We start from the raw sequence: 27790 nt of genomic DNA on the forward strand, positions 1-27790 counted from the left end.
GAAAGAAATGGGCAAGTCATGTTGTTATATTTATGCATCCATATAATAAAGTCTGTTCCATTCAGAGAAGTTTCTCTTGGCAGAAGTTTCTCTTTGCAAAGATATAATGATAAATGTGATGAGGTCTATACAAATACCTAATAAGATGTGATCATCATCACTCATAGAAAATCTTCCCCCGATACAAAATAAATAAAAGAAATATGGAAATCTATCTCTAAAAAGATTTTTAAAAGTTCAGCTTTTACTATTTAGAAGACAATTGCTTCAATTAAAAACTATACAAACTTGCTGGTTCCAGATGATGATTTAAAAAAAAACAATCCTGTTCACATATTGGCAAGTTGTGTTCATATTTTAGGATGCAATAGTTCTGTGCTAAATGAAGATGACCATACATACTTAATTCTTTTTCTGTTCTTCTGGTTTTCCAGCTTCATCTGGTACATCTAACAAAGCATCATTTCCAGACTTCTTCACTTTGGTCTCAACTTCTACAAGTCTCTGCTTGAGTTTAGACTGTGAGGCAGTGTACTCTGCTAAAAGTCTAGCAAACCTTGTCTGAAGAACATCCATAGCTTGTTCAAGTTTATCTACTTTCTCTTCCAGGTCTCTTGGGTCAGCTCCTGCTCTAGCTGCCTCCTCATCAATCAAGTTATCTTTCAACAAAATTTGCCGTCCTTTTTCTTCTAGTGCCTTTTTGGCTTCAGGATATTCAGTGAGAGCTTCCATCAGGTCATCCTTAGACAAACAGAATAGATCAGAGTAACCTATGCTTCTGATATTTGCAGTTCTCCTGTTGCCAGCTTTGCTGCCTTTGATGTTCAAGATGCTGATTTCTCCAAAGTAACTGCCATCACTTAGAACCACAAATTGCGTCACCCCATCATCTGCCACGACAGCCAGTTTCCCTTCTTTAATAATATACATCTCTCTTCCAATATCACCTTTTTTGCATATGTAGTCTCCAGGACTGAAAACAGTAGGCTTTAATTTCAATACCAACTCAATCAGGAGTCCAGCTTCACAATCTTGGAAGATCCGCACTTTCCTTAGTGTATCCATGTGGACATTTATGGCAATCTCGGCCTTCAGCTTATCAGGGAGGTATTTGAGGACTTTTGTTTCTTCTACTGTTTTCTTATTGGTCCACAGATAATCAAACCATTTAATCACTCTTGCTTCCAAATCTTTGGTGACCTTTCGAAACTGCAAGTATTGCTTGATGGAGTCAACCTTGGCCTGGAACTCTGTCCTAGAGGCATTCATGTTAGAAATCATGGAGCCTACATTACCCACGATGGTAGCAAAGATAAGCACACCCACTAAAAAGTCCATGACCACAAACAGGTACTCTTCGTCTTTTACTGGAGGTGGAGTTTCTCCAATAGTTGTCAATGTCAGAGTTGACCAGTATAAGCTGTAAATATACTTTCTGGACAGTCGTCCATATTCTGGATGGGAGATATTGGGATAAACCCAAGTGTCAGTTCCAAATCCAATTAGTTTGGAAATGGCGAAATATATACATGCATTCCAGTGAATAATAATGAGAATGTACAAGACAAGGTTCCCAATACGAAATATATTTGGATAGTTTGTTCTTGTTTCAGTACGATCAAAAAATTCAAATAGCCGGGGAAGTCTTAGCAACCGGTTAAATCTCAGCTCAGGATAGTTCAGTCCAAAGTGTATAAACCCTAAATCAGTTGGGAAGAGGGACAACACGTCCAACTTGAACTGCAAAGTTCCTTTATAAAATTCTTTTAATTTCTTTTCATCTTTAACTAGTAGTCCTTGTTCAAGGAAACCTTAAAGTAGCATAAAGAAGAAGAAAAAAGGCAAGGAATGTCTTGAGCAGAAATGCCTAAATCATAAAGCTTTCCATACTAACTTGCAAGTGCAAAATATATTGCAGTGACCTTTCATTTCATCTTCTCTGAGGTACCCTCCTGTTTTACTCATTTATATGCTGAAAAGAGCATAAAGGGCTGTGCCTTATAAAGGATATCATCAAAGAAAGCAAACTCCATTTTTTCACATTAAAATATACTTTAGCCCTGTTTAGGACATATGTTATCATTGGCTTTTGCTGTCAGTTGTACGTCTATGTTGAACAGTTTTCAGTTCATGTAAAAGCTGCTATCCTAAAGGTGCTTTTTTCAGGAGGCAACTGGACTTTCTGTTTTGTTTTTTTCTTTTGAACACGTTTCGCTTCTCATCCAAGAAGCTTCTTCAGCTCTGACAGAATAGTGGGGAATGGAACGATTTATATTCCTTGCACTTGGAGATTTATTTATGTCTTCAGGGTCACCTTTCAGGCAGTTCAAAGAAAAAAATGTTCAAATTCAATGTTCAAAGAAAAAGGAAAAAAACAAGGAAGTCCAGTTGTCTCCTGAAAAAAACACTTTTAGGACAAGCATGACCTGGATGACTGAGAATCTCTACAGACATAGAAGCTGCTACTGTTCTCTTTTTATTACATTATTAGTTTAATCTGTATTTTATGACTTGCCAAGAAAGTTTTGGCTATGGCGGGGGACGGGAGGGACGGACAGACTGCAATCTTCCAATCAATCTAAAATCTCTCCCCTTTCAAAAAACAGTTTCCTAATAATAAGTTTGCTTGCTCTAACTCCCAAATACACAAATTTTGTTATCTGGGGGGTGACCCCAGGCAATTGTCTAGTGTGTCAAGGCTGCTCTTTAAATTGGAGCCAGAAACTTTGTGAAGAATGGAGTTCAAGTGTTTTAAGGGGTGAAAAGTCTTAAATTTATACAACACTTAAAATTACCCATTTTGCCCTTTGAATTCCCATTCCATAAAATAGAGGGTTGCTTTTTTGTTTTGTTTTGTTTTTTTGCAAATTAGGGAATGAAATCCTAGGGATGCTATGATGTGTTATGTAGGGATGGTTTAGCATGCAAGCAAGATTTCTGAATTAAAGAACCGGGTTAGATTTTACTAAAGAGCAAGGAAAACAAGGAAAAGCAGAAAATGAATACAAAAACAATGAAGGCAAAAGTAGAAGTCATTGGAGAAATAGCCTTTTACCAGCACTGCAAGTCACCCAAAGAGCTAGAAATGGAACGCCACATTTGCAAAAAGTTATTAGGGAAAGGGAAAACATCTTTGGGGAAAGAGAGGATTGTGTCAAAAAGTCAAGATGGCACAATTGAACCTTGCTCCTTGTGGATAGGACAAATGTGGGACTTTGAATGGACTTGCGACTGCCATCCTGATTATTTTGACATCACTCTGCATGGACAGCCAGGCAAGTCCCACCTATGGTCCTTAGGAGATTCTTGTCTTTGGATACCCCAAGGGATGCAAATGGGGAGAATTAAGGAGGCAGAAATTCAGTGGGAAGGGGAGAGAAAATGAAAAGGGGGATTGAAAAGCTACCCTCTAGGTGACAGGGGGATGATTGGGGAATAGAGAAAGATTTAATAATAGATAAGAAATTAGACTGGGTCAGAGAAAGAAGGGCTAGTCTGTGCTTTCATTCACTGAGAAGAAGGGATTGATAATGCCTCCAGGAGTTCATGGAGGATGGGGAAGACTGCAAAATTAATTTCCCCTCTCTCTGATCTGCTTTATGCCGTGCCACCCAATACGGGTTGTTAGGGGGACTTCAGAGTCATTCCTTTCTCAGAAGTAAGTTCACAAATGTTTCTCGGTTCTTATTGCCTTAAAACAGGAGTCTCCAACCTTGGCAACTTTAAGGCTTGTGGACTGCAACTCCCAGAATTCCTCAGTCAGCTGGCTGAGGAATTCTGGGAGTTGAAGTCCACAAGCCTTAAAGTTGCCAAGGTTGGAGACCCCTGCCTTAAAATGTACCCTCCTCTTCCTCATACAGTGAAGATGACAGAATTGGTTAAATGTTAATCATCGAAATAGCCTTTCAATCTTCTGTATACAATATATTCAACTCCTTAGTCAATCTCCCTACAACAGAGGTTTTATCCTGTATGCCTATTGGCATTATTGGCACTAAACCTGGACTAAAGGCTACATTTGCAGGGGGAGGGCGGAGTAAGGAAAAGAGAATTACTCATAGGCACTGCTTTGTAGTAACCATTTCTCCAATATCTACCCTGCAGTATTGGAATTTTGGAGGTGAGCGATTCTCAGGTCAAGCTAAAGGAGAGGAAGGTTTCTGATAAACTTGGTGACTTCACTCCATGTGGTGAATGTTCTTAAGAAATTAATTGATGTGTGTAGCCCCCCCGGTGGACAATTGCGCACCTGTCCTGAATTTGACAAATGTGTCCATGAAGTAGATAACATCAGAGGAATAATCCAAGAACAGCCAAAGTGCAAGATGATTCGTCTGAAGCTCATCAAAGCAGGCCCTAGATAAACCAGAGGATCTGGTCAGAGACAAATAGAAACAAACAAATACGATACAATAATCACATGGTTCTTGCAAATAATAGGCAAATTTGGAGGACTGGGGCACATTTAGAATGCTTAGAATATGACGTGATTGGGTATTCTCACAATACGATTTGCCTAATTAGAAAATAACTTTTGTGATAGATGTGGCCAATCAGAAAACGTTTGTTTACCAAAGAACAACTGATGAGATAGTTTCCTGTCTCTGCACATAGCGGCCTGAAATATTCCCTATCGCTCTATTTTCTCTGCTGGTGCACGCTTCTAAACAATTTCCTGGACTGCATCTCCCCACAATTAATGAACCTTAATAACACACCTCCAACCCAGTCGCTGATTTTGCAGCAGATCAACCTCTCATTTGCTTACCGTATTTATAAATAAAACACTCTTTTTAAAAAACAATAAAGCCTAGCAGGATTGAAAACTAAGTAAGCACCAAGTCCTGTAACCACAAAATCATTGGCTCCCATGCCTTCAGCTAACAATGTCTTTGTTAATATTTGTATTGAAAATATCAATTTGCAAATCCCAAAGGCGTTTTTTCAAAAGGCAGCTGGACTTTCTTTGTTTTTGCTTGAAGACATTTTTACTCTTCATCTAAGAAGCTTCAGAACTGAAGAAGCTTCTTGGGTGAAAAGCTAAACATCTTCAAGCAGCAACAAAGTCCAGTTAGTTACCCTTTGAAAAATCACCTTGGGGGACAACAATGACCTGGAAATCTGATAATCTGAATAGACATCCGTTTGAAAGGTTTGGCATTGCCAACAAGATGGCCATTTTTAAAAAAAGCAAGCTGCCATTTCTCTCTATCTTTATGAATGCATTTGCTGATTTACTTTTAAATGACTCCTGGTGGCATTTATTTATGTATTTATATTTGTATGTCTGCCCTTCATCACGGGGACTCTGGGCAGTGAACAAACACTGCAGTCCTGTTACTGAATGAAAAAACCAACGCAGAGTGTGTTAGCCATATAAGGAATATAGCTGTTACTGGTTGACAAATGACTCCACCAGGTGGCACCTACAGGCTGCTACAAAAATGGTATTTTCTGAGTCACTTTGTATGGATCAAATACATGAACATAATTGAACAAGGAATCCAAACCATTGTCTTCTTGTGCTCAGAATGAACAGTTAGCTAGACAGAGATTTGTATATTATTTGGTTGGTTGGCTAAGCATGCAGTGTGAATCTGACTGTTGTGTTTTTGCAGTTCTTAGTTTCTTGCTTAGTTTGTGAGAATTGAGTCCATTGGGGCAAAAACAAACCAAAGAGCTGTTGTTTGTGTGAGTCTGATCAAAGACTGTCTTTAGCTGATTACTGAAATATTAAATAATCACTAAGTCGGCCTATCTTCAGAGCAATTCGCTCACATCCTCTTGTTTCAGTTCTATATTATGCAGGTTTTAGTGAGAAAGGTTGTGTTCTCAGAAAGCCCACAGTATCCCTGTCAAACTATTTTTTAAGCATACACAACCTCCCTTGCTGTAGTATTGTTTCATTACGTGATGGCCTGAAAAGGAGCTGATGCAAATAAACACTTTGTGAGGGACAGACAGACAGATTAAATTTCAGAACTAGAAGCTGGCGGGAAGTGTACAATTGAAGCCCCTTCTCTTTTCAGGTAAATCATATATGTAACACGTGTAAATAACTGCAGAGCTTTGATTTCTAGCTACAATCTTAACTTTTTAAAATCACGACCATCATCCCAGATGCCGGTGACAAAAAATACCAGTAACAGCACAGAGGTGCATTAAAAATCATCCTTACCTACATACCAATAGGCAGAAGTTATAGAATACTGGTGCTGCAATGATTCCCAACCACCTATAATACAGGTTGCTTGAAGGATCTATCACAAAGATTTCTTTCTTTTCTCTGGAAATGAAAAAAAAAGGAGGTTTATGGGCTCATGAAGAACTCTCATCAAAGAAATATTTTATATAGCAATAAAGGAGAACATTTGTAGCTCAGGACTGAAATGAGAGGTCGTTGGTGGTCTCTGATTTTGGTTGTTTTCTGTCATGCTCCTGTCAGAGTCTGAATCCGAGGAGGAAGACAAACAGCTAACAGGGAGTGAGAGTGTCGATCCGTTGGCTGTGGAAGGGCAGAGTCCAGCTGGACAGAGCAGGGGAGAGATAGAACAAGGGGGAGGGAGTTCAGAGGAAGACCCAGGCCCACCCCCTCTTTATCCTAGGGCATGCAAGGAGGAACAGAGAAGAAAGCAGCATGGGTTGCATGGCTTACGGGGGAGGAAAGGGCCCTGATTCCTTTCATTAGCCACACCTGGGAATGAAAGTTTAAAAGAACTGAATGCTGACTGCAGCAGCTGCTGGGAGCAAACGTGAATTTATCTTGTGTTGTCTTTGCTTATCTGTGTTCTTGGCGTATTTCCAACCATGTTGAGTTTTGCTGTGCCTTCACGCCTGGAATTCTTGCTCCTGCCCTGCCAAACTAATTTCCTCAGTTTGTCTTGATTGGACTTAGAGTTACAGTTTTTGTTGACCATATTTTGGACTTGATTCCCTGTAGCCAAAAGCTGTTCCTGGGAGAGTTTTTCTCCAGCCCAGAAGATAACCTGGACACTGTGGGCAAAGTTGGAGCTATTAAAGGGACTCTTATTGATTATCCAACTGTGTTGCCTTTGTGCCATGCCCATCACATTTTCTTTCAAGCATTTCATAATCCAAACTAGGTAACATTGTCACTAGCACTGTTGTTAGTTACTTAGTTTGGGTAACAGGAAAACAACCAAGCTAGGAGAGCACCTAAAGCCCCTCAAATATTTTATGTTTCATAATTGCTTTTAAGGACCAAAAACAGATGTCTGCAGCTAGGAAAGAAATCCTTTACAGCTGGTATTGACCATTCAATCAATAAACATTTTTAAATTGAAAGTGGCAAATTTATCTTTTCAATCACTACAACTAGGGCTTCAATAATATACGGAACAGCTTTGAATTCCAGTTGTCTGAGTCCTCCCTAATCCATGATAGAACTAACTTGGTTGGTGTCCTGCCTTTCTGGGCCCAGGACAGACCCAAATGCCCTGTTTCCATGAGTTTGCTATCTAAAAATCTAAAAAGCAGTGATTAGGGCAAATACTGATGGTCCAATGGATCACTCTGACTTGAGAACAGCCCTCTCGGTCCTTTAATCCAATATTCTACCAAGATCCCTGCAAAAATGCTTTACACAAACAAGAGACAAACTTTAATAAGTTCCCATTGCAGCACCCACCCATCATCCACCCATCATCCACCCATCCATTCATCCATCCATCCATCCATTCATTCACCCACTTATGAATCATATTTTCACCCACTGCAATCTCTCAGACTCTTGGCAGCTCATAGTTATTAAGAGTAAACAAAGGACAACGTAGTGAAAAATCAGGCCATCCCCAATAAGATGATGAAAAGTAAAAAAAAAAAAGCATTAAAAGATAAAACTGTCAAGATAAAATCTTGAGAATCCTATGACTCATTATAAGCCTTCAACAATTCCCAGGAAGATAAAAGCCATCTGCACCAGCCTGATTTTGACTGGGAGGTGACTCCATCGTAGCATAAAGCAGTGGCGCCATTAAAGCAGCAATTGCAGGTGTCAGCACTATCTGTATCACAGAAAGGAGGATCAGTGGCAGCTTCTTTCAGGATACAAAATGCAGGCAGGTCAATTCCAATGCGGGGAGAAACTCCTGCAAGTGTTTCAGTGCCAAGCCAAGTAAGGCTTTCTAGGTGCAGGTAGTCCTCAGGGTCAAGTTTCCAAGTGATGAAATCCATTTAAGAAGAAAAGTGCAAAGTCTGTCTTTCAAAAAAGATTCCTTTTATTTTGGAAAGCTGTCAAGCCCGAAATTGACACTCGACTTACAACCGCAACCGAGCCTCAAATTTCTGTTGCTAAGCGAGACAGTGGTTAAGTGGATTTTGGTCCATTTTATGACCTTTTTGGTCACTACTGTTAGGTGAATGGCTGCAGTTGTTAAATTAGTTAATGTGGCTGTTAAGTGAACCTGGCTTCCCCATCAACTTTGCTTGTCAAAAAGTTGCAAAAGGTGATCACATGACCTGGGACACTGCACAAATATAAAACGGTTGCCAAGCGTCTGAATTTTGATCGCATGACAACGGGGATGCTGCAATGGTCCTAAGTGTCAACTAAAAAGATACTCCTTTGGGCTTTTTAGCTGCCAGAAAAAGGGAGTGGGGGAAAACAAGGCATTCTTGAAATGCCTAGGCCAGGGGTGTCCAACCTTGGCAACTTTAAGCTTTGCTGGCTGAGGAATTCTGGGAGTTGAAGTCCACAAGTCTTAAAGTTGCCAAGGCTGGACACCCTTGGCCTAGATAATCACCTCAGCAGCCCAAAGTTGTCGGAGCATAAGGAGGTTATTGGAGAGCATGATGGATGATTCTTGGAGATGGGTGTGTCCATTGGAGAAGTCACTTCCAGAGGGTGGGGGAAAGACCAGGGTCAAGGGAGAAATGTATGATGTGATTTAGTATCGGCTGCATCCAGCTTACGCCAACATGGCCACTCCTAATAAATCAATTTGCTTTTCTCTGAGATGCGGCTGGAGACTTTTGATTTGGATGAGGGTGGATTTGTTGGAGCCCTGACATTAAGTGTGAAAAATGGTCATAAGCTACATTTTTCAGTGACATTCAGAGGTGGTATTCAGCAGGTTCTGACTAGTTCTGGAGAACTGGTAGCGAAAATTTTGAGTAGTTCGGAGAACCGGCAAATACCACCTCTGACTGGAGATTTTACAGTATCCTTCCTCTGCCACGCCCACCAAGCCATGCCCACAGAACCGGTAGTAAAAAATTATAATCTATCACTGGTGACATTGTAACTTCAAACGGACACTAAACAAACTGTAGTAAGTTGAGGACTACCTAAAATGACCAGCACTTTGAATTGCACCTGAAAGCAAAAATGAAGTCATTGAAGACCCCAAAGCAAGGTGAGTTGCTGCTTCAAAGAGTCCTTTGCCCCAGGGAGGATCATCTAAAAGAAATACCACTCATACATCATCACAAAATCTCTAGAATCGTAAGGCCTACAAACTTGAAATTTGGCATGTATGGCTTCTAGGTGTTCTTGGCTTCTAGGTGCTCACTAAGAAAGGATTTTTTGAAATGACCATCAGAGCATTCATATTTCCTATATTATTACCATTATTACCATTATTATTATTATTATTATTAACAAGCTCTGATGCTAAGGAGTTCTACTCCCACTCGCCACCTGAAAAGAAATCTGTTCCAAATGCAAAACACAAGCAGAGGAGAAGAGTTTCAGTTTCAGTTTTAGTTTCACAGCAGCAACCAGCTTTAGTAAAGAACAGTTGAGCTAAGCCACGCCCAGGCTCCTTGCTGTCTCCTTCTTGCTCACACAGCAAATACTGCTTCAGTTTCCAAACAGCTCCCAACTCTCTCACACACTGACAGGATGCTAGCCAGATGAATTCCAATGGAAGCTGGCAGGCAGAGGCAGAATTTTTTCCCCCTTATTTTCCTCCCCAAAAACTAAGACTGATCACATAGTTCCGTAGTGAAGCCCAGGTATAGAGCTAGTATCTAATATATATGTACCATTGGTGGCAAAGACCTTGATCTCCGCCTGGCCATTAAGGAGGAAAACCTCCAAGTTTTAGACCTGCTTTTTGACAGTCAATGTTTAAGACACCTCAGTGGACAAATTGCAATTCTATCATGCAGGGAGTCATTCTCAGCCATTTTGCCTGATTAATATCCTAACAGCCTCTACACCGCAGGACAAGATGTTGACAAGACCTCCTGCTCAGCCTGTGATGATGACGAACATCTGAGTATCAACAGCATACATGACACTGTCCGCCCCACCAAACCAATGAATGATGACTTGTCCCTGCAGTTTCATGGAGTTATTAAAAGACAAGAGGGAAAATAGTGAGACCTGCAGCCAGCTGCTTGCTTAATCACTCCACATTCCTGGAACCACTCCCTTAGGAAGTACTTCCAATATCCAACCTTCATCAGAGGTTCAAAAGCTGTTATGGTTTATTGGCAGCAGATGCGGACGGCTGAGGTCTCGGAGAGTGAGGAGTCAGGTGAGGGACCTGTGTGTGATGTAGGGATGAGGCCAGGACCATCAGGGAGTGGAATTCTGCCTTCGGAGATTGTGGAGGCTGGCAGCAGTGATGAAGAGGTCCCCAAGGAGCCTGTGCCAAGTGCACGTGCACGCAGGGCTGCTTGAAGGAAAGAGCAGCTGCAGCAGCACAGGCGACTTGGGAGTAAGGCTGCAAGGTAATGGCCCCTCCCTCAAAAGATAAAAGCCAGCTGAGAAACTGAAGTTCTTTGCAGGAAGCAAAGAAGTTTTTGCACTCAAGCCTTGTGGACATTTGGAATATCTTGGTTGGTGTTTGGAGACTCTTTGTGTTTGAAATATTTCTTAATAACTTTATTTAATGTTCTTAGCAGCCTTGCACCATCTTGGCAAGGTTTGTTCTTATCAGAGATAATTAATTTGAAACAGCCTTTAACCGTGAAGGAACGGAATTTGTAAAGATTTATTAAAAGGTTTTTCTGTTACTTCTGTTTCATGTTTGTTTCCTTGGAACAAGGTTTGGGTCAGAACAAAAACGTATTATGATCAGTGGTATCAAAAGCCAACAAAAATGGTTCTTCAGGCTATCTCCAGCCAAGTTCCAACAAGACAAATGATAATTCCAACAAGACAAATGTTAATTAATCACAAACATGCACATGTGCAAATGAGTAACATGTTATTGATAAAATTTATAAACTTTTACTAAAAATTAAACAGTGAAAGATGTGGGTGAAAGGTTTGAAATTTACATTGTTATAATCTTACAGATATTTTTTTATAAAATGATATACTTTTGGTATTCGTCACCAGAAAAATATGCCTAAAATGTATAAAGGAAGAGAGGACTTTAATACCATGCTTGGTGGAATATGTAAAAAAAGCCAAAATGGTTTGGATTCATATGCATGCATTAATTCAGAAGATTTTAAAGATTAATATACAACTGAAACCAGAGAGGTTTAATCTAATACAGTTATTTTAAGAATAACAAGTGCTGGCTTTATCCCATGTGAAAGCTGGCTGATAGGTACCTGATAATCCATTTCATCGTTGAATGCTTCTGAGTTGTCCACTGACTGAAAGTTCAAAAACATTCCCTCACAAGAGCAGCTTAGAAATAGAAGGTTAATTAACAAGAACAGTTGGATCCAGGAAAGGCCTGCTAAACAGGCAGAGCATTACAGCTTCTTTCAAGGCAACCAGCATTAGTATAGTGTTTGTTTTTTATCAAATCTGTGACAACTTTCAAATTTGCATTATTAGCAACCTCTAACAAGGAAAAGGCTAGTTTTTTACTACAAGGGCACCTGTTCCATTATGAGAATTTTTAGCGGAATTTAGGTTTTCAGAAGTAAGGAACAAAGGTACTGCCTTACAATTGTAGCAGCCTATTTACAAAGTGAAAACTAGGAAAGACTAGAAAAAAATGTCCATGTTGTATCTGCTTTCTGCTGGTGTTGAAGCAGTTGATATTAAATCTGGCCAAATGACTGGATATATCAATAAATACACATACACATGGAAAAAATAATGAGCAAAACCAGTAAACCCTCCTGGACACTGTAAATGTGAACGTGTATGCATGCATATCTCTCTCTCCCTCCCTCTCTCCCTCCCCCTTCCCCTCCCCCCCCCCCTTTCTCTTTTTCCTCTCTGCTTCACACATACATTCTAGCCACCATCACTGGTTCAATTGTTAGTCTTCCCATAATGCTGAAAAAATAAAGAAGACAACTCTAATAACAAGGTTAAGCCCCATTACAGAATTATCCAGGACATCACCTTAGTCACATGCTGCCAAACACTTTTGTGTTGAAGATCTGGCTATTTATAGAAAGCATTTGACTGGGACACTGAAGAAGCCTCACCATCACCACTGAATTGTGAAAATCTTCTAGACAGCCAGCAGAAATATCCGCTCCCGCTGCAAAGCCATAGGATATGAGAAGCACAAAGTACTTCTCATAGGAAAAAGTCTAACTCTCATAATATCTAACACTAATAAGAAATATTTAACTCCAGAGGGAAAAGAAAACATCACATACTCAAACACCCATTATAGTTTTTTTTTTCAAAAAAGGGGGGTCCATGGAAAATATGAATGACAATATGAAATGGGAACTTGCACAACTTAAAGAAGGGACTTTCATTCACTATTTCCCCTTTAGTCATAAATTAAGAAAACTGATTTCTGTAATTAATTAACCAATAATCTTCTGAATAGTTCGTCAATTATGAAAATGTGTTTGTTTCTTTTTTGACACTTAGAATAAAAACCAAGAGAACAGGGACTGGTTACTTGGCTGATTTAGGACAACAGAATATTGCTCCTATTCTAACAGAATAAGACCGTTAGCTAGTATTCAAAGCTATGTGTATATATGTGCATGTAAATAAATGGTTTATATATTGGATTTCTTCACTAAACCTGACTCTTCTAAAAACAAGTCTATTCCTTTTTCTGCAGCTTAGCCCTGTTAAAAGTATACATAATATCATGGAAGCAGCATCCTCTTACTTTTTCTGATCGTCTTTCCCATCCTTTTTTGGCTCAGCTTTGTTGTCTTTGTTTTCGCCCCCTTGAGCCTCAACTGAAGAATCGGATGTTTGGCCATCTCGACGGAAATGCTTCCTGAACCAGGTTCTCACCGATGAGAAAAACCCTGAGGACCTGAAAGGAAAAAGGGAACGTGCCAGCAATGCAAAGGGCCAAGATTAACGACTTCATTGTTGCTGTTGACCATCAACATTTGCTATCTAGCATTAACAGATAGATTGGTTTTCCCGGCCTGGTGGCTTCCAAACGTGTCAAATCATCCCAGCCAAGAGCAGATGTGGATGGTGGAAGTTGGAACAAATCCATAAACTGGACTGATGATGCATGTAGAATGATGATTTCCCCCTGATATGTTCGTTTGATGCACTGAATGTGTATGTACCAATAGGCAGAAACTTTGCACATTTCAGACAACAAATCTGTACCCAGATATACAGTACTTTCGCCACAATACACAAGTGTTGAGAATATTATGCTCTGTAAGAAGTTAGTGAAGCTTTGCCCAGCCACGCTTTATGCAGCAATGAGACAAGATTCATTAAGCTTTATCGTTCTCATGATCATGACTCATCACCTCCTAGAAAGATTGGGAAATGGGAGTTTGCTCATCCTTGATGTGATAAATTAGCTCTGATGAAAAGCTAAAGAAAGTTTTCCCAATAATATATAAATTACACTCTTACTCTAAGTTCTTCAGTTGAGCCAGATAAAACATTTCCCATCTGCTGCAACTCATCTTTCATCATATTCACACACTAAGACCAGTGTTCCTCAGCCTTGGGGAACTTCAAGATGCATGGACTTCATCTCCCATAATTCCCTACTTAACACATTTTAAAAGTTCCCAAAGCTGAGAAACATTTGTTCACGTCGACTTAAACCAAAATCAACTTATTCTTCTGCTCATCCCTTTCATTTCTGGCTTCATGAAGACAAAATTCACTGCATTAACAATACTGTTATCTACCTTTGCTTCCAAACAAGGTCCTAATAACCTTTTACAAGGCCACTATCCAGCTTACCCATTCGTTGCTCCTTCTGCAGATGTGTCCTCTCCTGCTTCCGCCATGGAAATGACACTCTCTAATTTTGAAGATCTATCCTCACCTGGGGAGGGGGTCCTTTAAAATCAAGCAGAAAGACATTTAGTCATGTTTCAATGGGTGCTTGCTTCAAGCTTTTCCAATCAGGCACCTGTGAAAGAATGTGCTTTCTTTGATCAATCACCAGTGTATTACTGTCATAAGTGATACTGAGGGAGAATAGTCAATATATTAATCATTTTTGCCCAAGTTCAATATTTCTCAGTGCCGAAAGCCTTTCCTGAAAAACATTGCAATCTTTGTATTTGTCTGATTTTTTTCACTTGCCCCATTTCAGGTGATCACAGTCAAAAAAAGAAACAAGGGAAGAAATTCTGAGAGGAATCAAAAACTAAATAGCAATAGCACTTAGACTTATATACCACTTTATAGTGCTCTACATCCTGCTCTAAATGGTTTACAGAGTCAGCATATGGCCTCCAACAATCTGGGTCCTCATTTTACCCACCTCGGAAGGATGGAAGGCTGAGTCAACCTTGAGCCTGGTGGGATTCGATCTGCCAAATTGCAGTAAGAATAGCTTGAAGTACTGCACTCTAACCACTGCACCACCGAGGCTCAAATACCTCAACAGATGCTATTATTCACAGAAGGGAAGGAAATGTTGCTCTTCCAAGTGACATTTATATCAGACGTTTATATAAGTTAAATATAAGTTTCAAATATAAATCGAAACAGGCATTACTTTTACCATATTTTCAGTTGTTTCAGTTTTATCTTCTTCATTAGATCAGGTTCACCATCTATAACAGTAATGGTAGGTTTCTCTGCATAGTTTACTGTGAGATCAAAGTAATGTAGGAATATGGAACTGTTTAACTTATATCAAGTGTCAAATACTTCTAGCTTTCCCATATTATTATTTTTTCCCTGACTATTTAGTGTTATATTCCGGTTTCCTTTTATGCATTCATCAGTCCAAATGATTACGTTTAATTTCAGTGATTGAAAAGTCATTCAGTGAATTGAAATCTGCTATTATATGAGACTTTTATAACGCCACATATCATACTATTAAAATCTTTAGGACTATGCTTGTCCTTTTTGTGGAAATACCGTGTGTGAATGAATATGTATGTGAAATGAAAAACAAGCTTTGAGGAGTATATCTACTCAGATTATCTCTTTTCTGGAATAGAGACAGTCTGAAAGTGCTGACATTTCAGAAATGTGGCAGATTATGAGTCAAGGTCTCTAGATGAAGTTTTTGACTAGGTTATGCCTAGGAAAGAAGAAAAGTTTATCTAGATATATGTTAGCCCTTTATTATTTTGGTATCTTCAACAAAAAGCAACTTTGCTACACTTATACATAAATGTGCACGTGCATTCAAATAGATCCCACTTTAAATAGAGAATGGATTTATTATATGAAAACATTAGGGTTAATACATTGTATTCTTAAACATTGAATTGCTTTGTATGTGGACAAAGCTAATGGTGCATCGAAATGTATGTGATTCCAACTCTGAAACAGTGTTCATGCAAAGCCGCTGTTCCACTGGGGTTTTTATTTCTTGATAAGAAACTAAGACTGGATTCCTTAAGAAACAGGTTTTATATCTGATTTAACAACTCTAAGTATACACAGTTTGGAAGAAGTGGATGAGACATGACAAGAAAAAAACAAAATAAATAAAAACCTATTTCTGAATGAGGCATAGCATCTATTTATCTATTATTGAACACTCACTGATTGGATAGCTATTTTTTTTATTTATTTGTGTGTTTGAATCAGCATTGATTCCTGGCAACTGCCTGGACAAGTCCCTCCAGTTTACTTCGCAAGATTTTGAAAATGGTTTGCCTCATTCCCAGGGTTGAGAGAGAGTAACTGGCCAAGGTCACTTACCTCTCTTTGTGCTTAAGGCAGGATTCAAGCTCGTGGTGTTTTTGTTTCTAGTCTGGGGCTTTAACCCCTATACCAAACTGACTCTCTCTGGGTGGCTAACCAGCATTTAAAATCATCAGGAACAGGAGAATCATTAAAATAATAAATAATATATTGCATACACTAGCTACAGACTACATCCTATATGAGTCCAACCAGCTCCTGCCTAGTACCTGGGCTAAGAACGGGTCTTCAGTAGCTTTTTAAAGGGGGAGAGGATTGAATCTAACTAATTTAGGGAAGAGGCTATGGACCTATATCAACTTTATGCCACTGCATTCTGGATCAACTATAGCTTCCAAGTGGCTTCAAGGGCAGTTCTACATACAGCAAATACTCTGAATAAGAGGCAATAAGCGATTTCCTCCCAACAGTCCAAGGACTGACACAATTGACACACAAGAAGAATAAGTACAAATGCCATCCTAGGCATAACTACTATGTGCTAGTCAAGTAGGAGCCAGGAGCCATTCAGAAACCCCAAATTGAATAGCAATCCTGTCTGTGGTAATTCAAGCCCATCCTCAGTTAACAATGAAAAATATCTAGGTCCAAGTGGCCGCAAAATCCATAGCCGCTTTGTCTTACCAGGGGTGAAGCTAAGCCTGTTTGTCTTATTCCAAACTCTCACAGCTTCCAGGCAACTGAGAGGAAACCTTATCACTATCACTTGGTCAGCCTGCATACAGATACAAGTAGCCTTCAGACCCAAATAGGACCAGAATTTTTGTTGCTAACAAGGCAGCTGTTAAGTCGTTAAGCAAATCACTGCAGTTATTAAGTGAACCATGTGGTGATTAAGCAAATTCAGCTTCTCCCATTTACTTTGCTTGTTGGAAGCCATATGGGAAGGTCACAGATGAAGATCACATTTGAGATGCTGCAACAATCATAAATTCAAACATGCTAGTTGCCAAGCCCCCAAATTTTGATCGCTTGACCATGGGGATAAGGTGAAAGCCATAAACACAAGGACCTGTCATAAGTCACTTTTTTAGTGCCATTGTAACTTCAGTTGGTCACTAAATGGATGGTTGTAAGTTGAGAACTACCTCTATATAACTGGATATCAACAGCATACTATTGACAATACTTAACCCCACATTCCCAGATAGCCTCATCCAGAAGTTTCATCTAGATGTTAAATAGGAGTAGCCTGAACTTCGAGCCCTAAGGCCCAGCTCTACATACTTGGGTAATCCTAGATATGTCAACCCCATCAAAACGAATTAGAACTGTCCCCGGAAGAAGGAAAAGAACGACCTAACACAATAACATGGTAGCTATATATGTACAGTTGCATGTTGAAGTAGCAAATACTATATAATTGAAAAAATGTAACAAAATTAGGGCTTTTATCAAGAGAGGTAGGATCGATCATATTTATTCTGACATTCAATAAATATTCTTTAAATTCTCACTGTCATCACTTCCAAATGATAGCTTTAGTAGTCCTTACCGTGGTAGCCACAGGGGGCATGAAAAGAATCACGTTGATGGCCGTTACCATTGCCTTCCATTTCCATGTGCATAAAATACCTTTTCTCTGCATTTACCTCCATGACATTGCTTTTATCTCATGCCTTTCCCCCCATTTTTCCTGATATTGTCCAAGGGAATTTTCAAGATGTGCCCAATCTGTCAAACATAACCTTTTCATTACCTTGGAAAGAGATCAGACGATGAACAAGGACACAACAGAGACAATGTAGGGTTAGTGACAATGATGATGACAAATGTTATGCTGGTATGATTTTGTGCAAGTTCACAGATGGATGGATAGCTTTATAATTTGGTAGGGGAAAGGGGTGGGTTTTTTTTTAGCTATCTACTGCTTTTTTTGCATAAGGAAAAGCCTGCTAATGTTTCTAATTCTTTCCAATAGAACAGTTCCATCAAGCAACTAATTGAAAAGACCACGCTATTTGAAAGCACAATCTCTGGTCTTCTAAATGAAGGAGATAAATATAGAAGTAAACGGGAACAGCCTTCTCAAAGTTAACCTCATTTAATTCCTGTTGATAATAAAAAAGGAAAATTATCTGTTGCCTACAAATGTGCAAGAAGGCAACAAGACAGTCTGAGACCTGTGGAAAGAAAGCTCTAAATGATAAATCCCTTTGCAAGATAGGAATTTGCTGTTAAACTTTATGGGGCTGCTTCTGAGAAAGTAAATCATAAGATTGCATATTTAAATTTCAATGGTTGGCAAACTGTATTTATGGATATATGTTTTAAGAATGGAATTTTGTTTTTTTGCATTCTTTGCCTTCCAATCTCCATAAAATTCCTCTCCTCTCCTTAAAGAAAAAAACATGTTTATTTACTTATTTACTCATCTATTTAATTACTATAGCCACCCATCTCGAACAAGTGACAGTTGGGCGGTGGACAATCATGAAACCTTTCTTATGATGATGGTGATGGTGATGGGTTGAATCCATTACCTCTTAATTCCATTTTCAAGTCTACCAGGGTCATCACTAACTGTCTTCCCAGAAGATCTATGGGCAGCAGGGTGGGAATGATAAGTGTTAACTTTAGCCATTTTGCTTAATGTATCAGCCACCAAATTATACCTGTGATACAAGGAGAAAATATTAGAAATTCTACAGGATAAAATGACACTTTTTAAAAAAAGATGAAAATAAAGTTCCCAAGAATCTTTTCTTAGAAATCAATTGTATTTAATTCAAAGATATTTACTGTTCAATTCTATAGAAGTCTTATCAAAAGTAAATGTTATTGAATTTGGTGAAACTTTGTTCTACGTAAGTGGAAGTGCTCAAGATGGCAATTGGCAGAAACAGATCCTTTAAGTCAGGTGTGTCCAACCTTGGCAACTTTAAAACTTGTGGACTCCCAGAATTCCCCACCCAGCAATTCTAACACTTGACATCCACAGATCTTAAAGTTGCCAAGGTTGGACACCCTTACCTTAACTGTTGTTGAGCTGCAAATCTAACAGCTTTGATCATCTTGGATGGGAACTGCATTAATAAGGTGGATAGAATTATGCATAGTAGGGAATAAATAAAAATTATTTCAGTTTTCACAGTACTTCGACGATCCAGTGAAGCTGAATAAAGAAAAAGAAGAATTTCAAATAAAATTCATCCAGTCTGTAACATTTGCTTCTGCAAAAATCTTCAACTTGAATGGCTTAAAAGATTGTTCCAATTTCATGGAGGAAAAGACTATCATTTATAACTACACTTCATGTTCTTAAATATACCTAGTCAACACTGTTTCCCTCAAACTTCAGAATATTTTAGTTTGCAAGGAATTGTTTATAGGCCAAATAAATATTTAAAATTTCATATAACTCTACAGATAAAGCAAGAGTGGCATGTAACGATTACATTGTAGGATTACAGTTTTTTTTTATTTTCAGTTTTCATTTACTTATGAAATATACAGTAACATATTTATTGAAACAAAAGTGTTAGAAGTGTAGGAACATTTTATTACCATAGCCAATTATCCACTATAGCATTTTATTTTTCCACTGTGACATACATGAACCCTTAAATTAAACAGAAGCAACAGAAGAATATTAGAGGCTGGATCAATATTGAAAATATGGCTGCATCCATCTTTGACTCACAGGTATCATTTTTCAAGGCAGATGGAAAGTTCAGGGTTTTTTTGTCTATAAGAATTTGACATTGCAAAAAACACAAACATACACACACATATACAATAAGTGGATCACTGTACTTCTATGTCATAGTCTGTACTTCTAACATCACGTTATAAGATATTATGTCATAGTCTGTACTTCTAACATCACGTTATATTATGAGCTTGCCTATTTTCTTGCAGACGTTTCATTATCAAACTAGGTAATATCATCAGTGCTATCTAGTGCTACCCAGTGCTATAATACATTAAGTGGAAAGGGGGCAAATGTATAAAATAAGCACATTTCTAACAAGCATGTTAAAAACACATGAGTATGCTTCTTAATATTCATTTTGTTTTTCTTTCCATAAAGAAGCATTCCCTACATACAGTAAACCAAAGTGTGCTTAGCAAGCTTTTAATTTGCACAAGTATGCAAATATCAGAGATAAAAAGTATGGTACCTGGAATTTCCTGCACATTTGCCATCTCTCACAATTTGATCTGTGAATAGACCACCACACCCACACACAATTTTTAAAAAGATAGGCTGAAATTCACCAAATGTTGATAATTTTAGGAGTGGAAGTTTTGAGCTATATAAATGTTGTTGAGCCTACCTTATATGTGATGGGCATCTAAGTGATAAATAGCAATTAGTTTGAGAGAGAATTGGAAGGCTTTTTAGAAAGATAAAATCAATTGTCACTACTAATATATGCTCTTTGTTCCAGCTCAAAAAAAATGCTGTCACTTAAACCAAACTCAAACTGCAGGATTTGGGGGGTGGGGGGGCGTGTAGCGTTGAGGGAGGTGAATATTTCACAGTGGGAAACAGTGATTCACTGAAGGCATTTAGCAGAGACTGCTTTGACCATCTGTTAGAGTTATTTCAATTCCTCCTGAGAAAGGAATTGAACTTAGATGCCTTCCAGGGTCTTTTCCAAATCTATGATTCTAAAACAATGTCCATTTAGCCAGAAAACACTTGTAATGCTTCCCACTGTGGAGAAAAATGAAAGCAAGCTGTAAATAGTATACTTAGAAACAGTCAGGAATAATCACTGAATGGAGGCAGCCCATAACTCTTTCCTTTAAAGCCAATGGCGTGTTTAGCTTAGTGAAAACTGTGGAGGATGGGTGCAAATCCCTTTGCATAACAATGTTATCCTTGAAAGAGCTGGTCACGAGGTAATGAATAAGTTTAAATGATGCGCTGAGCAGAAATCATTCTACTCAGCACAGTCACTTCTAGGATTAACAATGGTACAAAAATAACCTGTTTGCACTTTCTGCCTTTGGACCACCCTAAGGAGTAACTATTAAAGTTGATCTGTTATGAAGACAGAGGTAAGGCACAGAATCCATGAAAGGATTATGTTCTCTGAAGGGAGATGGAGACGACAACCTGAAAATGTCAGTAACAGGAGCCAAATCCTTCCATAATAATCTGGTTCCCAGCTCAGTCCTGGCCTGTTAAATATCTTCAGAGTTTTTCATATCTTGTCACTTGAGCCTTACATAGTCATCCTTTTTACATCAACTTCATGTTTTTAAAATTCTTGGCTGGAACTCTTAATCCACCCAAAGAAAAGCAGATGTGGTACCAAAAATGTTCAGGCCTTCTCAATAGAACCTGGAATCACCTTAGATAACTTCTGTTCTTTCGTGTGCCTTCCTTATTCACACATCCCAACTGCAGCCAGTGATTGTTTTTTTTTTTTTTTACCACTTACAATACATTTAGGGTTTCATAATATGTCTGCAATTGTCAGGCCCAAAGAACTAAGTAGAATGGTACATGGAGTTACTTCTGAATAGCTCCTTTATTGTTGTTCATCTACAAATAGAAATCTTAGAAATCTTGCCGGAATAAAGCAATTAACAATAGCCCTAGCAAAAGCACTTAGACTTATATATATATCGCTTCATAGTGTTTACAGCACTCTCTAAGTCAGAGGTATCCAAACTTGGCAACTTAAACATTTGTGGACTTCAACTCCCAGAATTGAAGTTGGGAGTTAAAGTCCACAAGTCTTAAAGTTGCCAAGTTTGGAGACCTCTGCTCTAAGCGGTTTATAGAATCAGCATATTGCCCCCAACAATCTGGATCTTCATTTTACCAACCTCAGAAGGATGGAAGGCTAAGTCAACCTTGAGCCAGTCAGGATCAAACTGCTGGCAGTGGACAGAGTCAGCCTGCAATATTGCATTCTAACCACTGCACAATCACGACTCCTACACACACTAACTATAGATATGCTCTGTGAGTTGTGGTGAGGTTCCTCCTTGACCTATTCCTGCCCACCAGATATTCCAAACGACACTGTCTCTTTGCTCTCTGGAAAAGAGCCCGTCCCGCTTGCGACTCTGAACAACATTCCACCACAGCAATGGTGTGCACAAAGTTGCTTGATGCAAAGTTGCTCAGCCTGTATTAGAAATGCTGGTTTTCACATGACTGGGTCAATCTAGAGCTAGGGAATGAGAAGCAGATTAACATGCCTCAAATGGTTATGAGAATAAGATCTTTCATTCCTGATCAGAAATGGTCATGGTGGTGGACTCCAGTTGCCTCGTGGATATACAATTCTGTTTTTCATTGCAGCCTTTTAAAAATTTGGGGACAGGTTAAGAGACATTGTCAAGAATATCTATAGTGCTACCTTCATATTCTCAGGTCTTCCAAATGCATTGGCCTATAACACTCACCATTCCCAAAAGGTATTGGATTGGCAAGAAGTGAGTTACTATAATCTGGATATAATTTTTACTGATGGTAATAAAAAATATAATACTTGAACTAAATATTTGGAGCCCAGGTATTTCAGAGCCAAATTCTGCTACCAAACTTATAGTACCTAATTGATAGATCATTTAGTAACCAACTGCACACACAGAGGACTCTGCTACAATGGTTCTATGTCTCCCAGTATGATTAATTTTGAAATATAGTGACAGTGGAAAAACTAACAGATTTTGCTATTAGTGTGTGTGCATGTGTGTATGTATATGTGTGTGTGTGTATATGTATATAATTTAGGATCATCTGTTGGAATGAACTCATTGTTCAGACAGGAACTGTGACCACAAACCATTAACGTTTGTCTCTGGTCAAAAACCTGAATCCCTCAATTATTTTGTGAAAGTTGCATGCTAATACATAAATCCTTTTAACTCAAAGCTGATAAGGGGAAGCATAGATTGGGGTTTTCTCAAAACCACCACCATTTTAAAAGATACATGATACTACAGATATTGGTGAAATATATACTTTAAAAAGTCTGCCAAGGATGATATTACATCAAAAAAGAAGTCATGATAGAAATTCGACATAAGAGGTTTGTCAGAGATTTTATCTTGAAAAGGACATGTAATTACGTTTCTTTTTTTAAAATGACACTTTTATGAATTATTCCCTTTTTAAAATCTTTTCATATCTTATCTTACCCACGTGAAATAGAAAATGAAATAGATGTATTTCCATCTATGCATCTATAAATAGAGAATGAGATGAGGAAATTTGAAGGAAGAGAAATGGGCTAATAAAGCTTGAGAAAAAGGACAGAGGAAGAAAATTGAGGTAAGACATAGCTTAAGATGCTGGGCTTGTCAACTGGAAGGTCAGCAGCCCAGGTTGGAGTTCCACAGGATGATGTAAGCTCCTTGTTAACTCATAAAGCATTCCTGGCTTACTCTCGAGTTGCCATAAGAAGGAGGAGGGAGATCTGATGGAGCAGTTGGGTTGCTAAGACCAAAAGCATATTCCATGCATATCTTTCTCCAGATTGTGTCCTAGGTTACCAGAGCCAGCCGGAGAGGCGTGTTTTCTACAGCCTGCGAAAGTGCTCTGTTGAAGAATGTGATCTAGGATACACCCTGGGAGAAGGGGGGAAACAGGGTCATAGGTGGGCAGTAAATTACTTAGGGCAGAGCCAACTGCACTTAGAAAAGTGCTGACATGTTGCTACTAATAAATAATTGGATTTCTTTTGAAACTTGGCTTGAGGCTCATGATTAATTAGTGCATCCGTCGGAACCCTGACACTCTCATCTTCACTCTGGCTCCTGCCCACCTAGCAGTTCAAAGTATGCAAATGTGAGAAGATAAATAGGTGGGAAGATAACAGTGCCTCCATGACATCATGCTGGCTACATGCCCATTGGAAATGGGTTTGGACAGTACTGGCTCAATGGCCTTGAAGCGAAGATGAGCACCACACCACCCCCGATATTCAGCAACCACTAGCAGAGTAAAATCTGCAGGGACTCCTTTTACCTCCTCCTTTTACCTGGCTGAAGATCAGGAGGGGTTAATATAGCATTTTGAAATATTAGAGTGAAGACTACACCAAAGACACAAGGCAAACAAATGCAACAGAGCAATAAAGGTAGTGGCATGAAAAGCAGGAACTTTAGAATAGAATAAGATAAGCAACAGAAAAAAGACCAAGGCAAAACTTTAGTTGGATCTGAGCAATATGGCAGAATGGAAAGGAGAATGGAGAATATGAGCTATGGAAATTTGTAAGAGATGAGTCAGAGAGATTGTTCCTTTATCAGTACATTAAGGAGTTACAGGAGTTAAACATGACCATTAAGCTGCCAAATAGAAGATCTGCTCTATCTATATGAAACCCTACTCAAAAACAGTTCTGTTAGCTTTGTGGACCAATCAGAATTGATGAGTAAGTATAAAACCCATAGCAGGATCTGGAAATTATCACCCAACCTGGGTGAAAAAGAAACCTCTGTTTTCCCTAAATAAGAAATGTAAATCATCCCACTCATTATTTGAACCAGTCCAGATTTTAAGAGGTAGATTATTCTTGTTGCAAGGAGGAGGAAAATATCTTTACTTTGAAGCAACTCATTAGATAAGATGAATCAGCTGGGGTTTTTTTTAACAAATTAAATGCAACTTACCAAAGGAGTCAATTTTACAACCTAAATACAGTTTGCAGGCCCACTATAGACTCAGCAGCTTTTTGAGTTTTCAAGCAAAGTGAAACAAATTTAAGGCAATATTAATTCGTACAAGCACCCCAAATTTATCAAATAAAAGTGGAAGTGGAAACAGTGCCTTTTACAGTACCCCCCTTAATAAGTAAGTAATATTGGAAAGACCAATAATAAGCCCTCTATGCATCAGTGAAAAATGACCTTATAGAACTTTCTCTGCATCCCTGTGCCTCTTATTGTCTGCAATATATACACAAATCTTTGAAAATCCCAGTAACATATAGACATTTGTTTAATATAAGCTGGCGATGCATTCAGGGTCCCAACTGCTTATGAGTCCCACTTATACACAACTTTTATAGCCTTCTTCTACTCCGCAGGGAACCCAGGAATGTTCACAGGAATTTGATGGTGATTTTTGAAACTGCCATTTTCTCATGATTAAAGAACAAATAAGGGAGCTGGATTTTACTCTTATACACTGACTAACCTCCATGTGCTTCATTTGATATTATGTTTGATGTTCCTTTGTCCAGGGGCTTGGCTTCCTTTTCTCTCACTCCATGTTTATTTGATTTTTATAGAAGAGGATCTTTTAGGGCACCAGAACTGTAGAGAGCAAGAGAGAGAGAGAGGTAAGAGGGCAAAATCTGACGAGCCAAATGAAAATAAAGCATATCCTTTAAATATGAAAAATGAAATGGTATATCCTTGAAAAGGGCATGTTTAGGTGTTTGGATCTCTGAGCAGGAACAATCTATGAGAAAAACTGGCCCATTTGTAGTTTTAGATCCTGACAAAAGAAGGCAATAATAAGGCTTTTACTGTCATTACAACATAATGTGTAGCATCCTTCAGGATAGAAAATTGATCAATGTGTCATAAGCAGAAATCACTGATTTCCATGTTGCCAGAAATGTTATTAAATTGGCCAAGCAATAGCTCCTCCTTAGATACAACCTGTTCATTTATTTGGTCCTGCTCTGATGCATCTGGCTTTTATTTAAGTGCCTGTGAAATGTTCTCACTCTGGATGGATGTGCCATAGAATTCACAGCTCTTTATAATTAAGAAGAGATTATTTTGAATAAGGTCAGTTCTTAATACAGCTCCATCCCTTCATTGGAATAATCTGAGTTTGGGCTCCATTTCTTTACATATGGAAAACAAAGCAGAAGTCAAAGACTCTTCTCAAATTAGGCTTTTGACCATGCATCTAAAAGTGATCCTAAATAAGTATGAAGAATCCATGACTGAGAGGAGAGGGGAATCTGTCAATTGCAGATTAACTACCCAATCCACTTTCATTGGTCCTATGGTTCTATGTGCCAGATTTTTTAAAAAGAAAATTTGAAGCATCTGCCAGTTTTAGTTGTTAGTTGTTAGTTGTTCCCAGCTAGTTCTGCATGAAAAATTAAACGTGCCTCAGAAGTCATGTACCGCTTTTCAGAAAAGAACACAAATGCAACTAATATTTTTCATGTATTTACAGAGAAACGGAAATAGGTGCCATCAAAAAGTAACATGAGAAAAGAATATATCAGAAAAAAAACCTGATATGATAGCATGTGTACAGCTACTTGGGGCATAGATATCTTGGGGGGGAGGGGAAGGGTTTGTCAAAACTGGGTTAAGAAGGAAAAGGAAAATCAGAAAGTATTTCGGCTGATAAATGAGAAAATAGAGGAGATACCAGTACAGCTCCCTTACCTGGAGCGAATGTAGAGGTCATGGAGCTCTGAATTCTGCAGAAGAACCTCTCTGATTTTCACATTATGGAGAGAGAAAAAGAGAGACAGGGAGAAATGGAAGAGGGGGGGAGAGAGGGAGAGAAAGAGATGGGTTAAAACCAGCTAAAAGGAAAAGCAGCTTTTGGCTTTGACTATCTTGTTAAGGACTTTGCAAGGATCAAACAGTCAAGCCCTGAGCTCTGAGTGCATTTCTAGCCACCTCAAAGGTTTAAATGCCTGAAGAAATTTAGGGATGGTTTGAGAGGCTTGTATATGAGTTTTCTCTGTAGGGAGATTGTCTCTTTGTGTGTATAGTTTAGAGAGAACACCAGACCCCAAGGCAATCATGCCACAGAAGCCCTTCCAGGTTATTCCCACAAACCTAGATTCTTAATGTATCAATTTAGCAATGAGCTCAAGAACAGTTGGCACATGCTTAGAGGAACATTTTTTTTCCTCATTCCAGACATCCCAGATCTCAGCCCAAATACTGAGAACTTTCCACCAATCACAATTACTAGGTGAGTCATATTTTCCTTTGTAACTGAACAGTGTGCAGATACTTCTTTGTAGCTATATGTACGCAAGGCAGCTGAGACACCTTGTTTTAATAAATAAATAAGAAACCCTGTAGATTGGTGAATATGTCCCATTTCCTTGATTCTCCTTTGTAAATGTAAATACTTTGCTGGAGTTGTCAGCAAGTTTCCTACCTGCTCTGATCCAATGGATGCTAACTCCAGGCACAGTATGTCTTACCCTCTTGCAACAATGGAGATAAGACGGAAAACAAAAGGGAAAAAAAAGCAGGAAAAAGCAAACCGCCAGCTATAATCCGGGGACAGCCTTCAGACTCGCCCTGTGGGACAGCAACCCTGGATCTATCCCAAAGCGAATCTTCCCAAATTCACGATCCTCCACGCGTGCACCTCTCCTCTTTCGGGCAATTCCTTTTAAGAGCAAAGCTTCAATTTGCTGCTCTGGAAACTCGCCCCTCCCTGCTACCTTTCAGCAGCAAAGGGAACAAACGGCTGGTCTCTTGTTCCAGTTTGGGGGCTCGGATCCAAAGAGGTTCAGCACCAGTGGCCACGGACAGCATCCAACGGAAGCGCAAGGCGGAACAAGGGGGATTGCAGAGGCGCCAACGGGAGCTGTCGTCCCCTCATCTTCCTCCCCTCTCTTTATCTCTCTCCGGTTCTTTAAGTCCTCCTTCCTTCCTCTCTCTCCGTCTGTTTCAGGAGTCCAGCGGATAGGCTCATAGCTGAGCCCAGCAAAATCTCCCACATTCAACAGCACAACTCTGCCCCCTTGCTCAGCCTCAGATCTCTTGTAGCCGCTTCCTGGAGGGCAGAGCTGAAGATTCCAGGGGTGAGTGAAGGAGCTGGCCAAGTCCGTTTCTACAAAAGGTTTGACCCTTTTCATT

The 27790-nt window shown here is 39.1% G+C and overlaps 1 protein-coding gene across 3 annotated transcripts; it reads right to left on the reverse strand.

Moving 5' to 3' along the window:
• Positions 1–224: 224 nt before the first annotated feature.
• On the reverse strand, positions 225–27677 carry CNGA3 (cyclic nucleotide gated channel subunit alpha 3). Of its 3 annotated transcripts, XM_087938453.1 has the most exons (9): positions 27081–27677; positions 26348–26398; positions 25128–25246; positions 18499–18630; positions 14081–14179; positions 13020–13172; positions 6179–6286; positions 4250–4356; positions 225–1811 (listed from the first exon to the last, which is right to left on the reverse strand). In XM_087938453.1, the coding sequence occupies exons 4-9, from the start codon at positions 18597–18599 to the stop codon at positions 403–405; spliced, it is 1977 nt and encodes a 658-aa protein (XP_087794579.1). In that variant the 5' UTR covers positions 18600–18630; positions 25128–25246; positions 26348–26398; positions 27081–27677; the 3' UTR covers positions 225–402. The 3 variants fall into 3 exon arrangements, with proteins under 3 accessions (XP_087794579.1, XP_026563253.1, XP_087794580.1); XM_026707468.2 differs by lacking the exon at positions 26348–26398; XM_087938454.1 differs by lacking the exon at positions 18499–18630 and having other exon boundaries at positions 27081–27665.
• Between the last annotated feature and the right edge of the window lie 113 nt (positions 27678–27790).

The sequence above is a fragment of the Pseudonaja textilis genome, chromosome 8 (assembly GCF_049901715.1).
Source record: "Pseudonaja textilis isolate UNSWEBS1 chromosome 8, rPseTex1.2, whole genome shotgun sequence".
In the NCBI taxonomy this organism is placed as follows: Eukaryota; Metazoa; Chordata; class Lepidosauria; order Squamata; family Elapidae; genus Pseudonaja; species Pseudonaja textilis.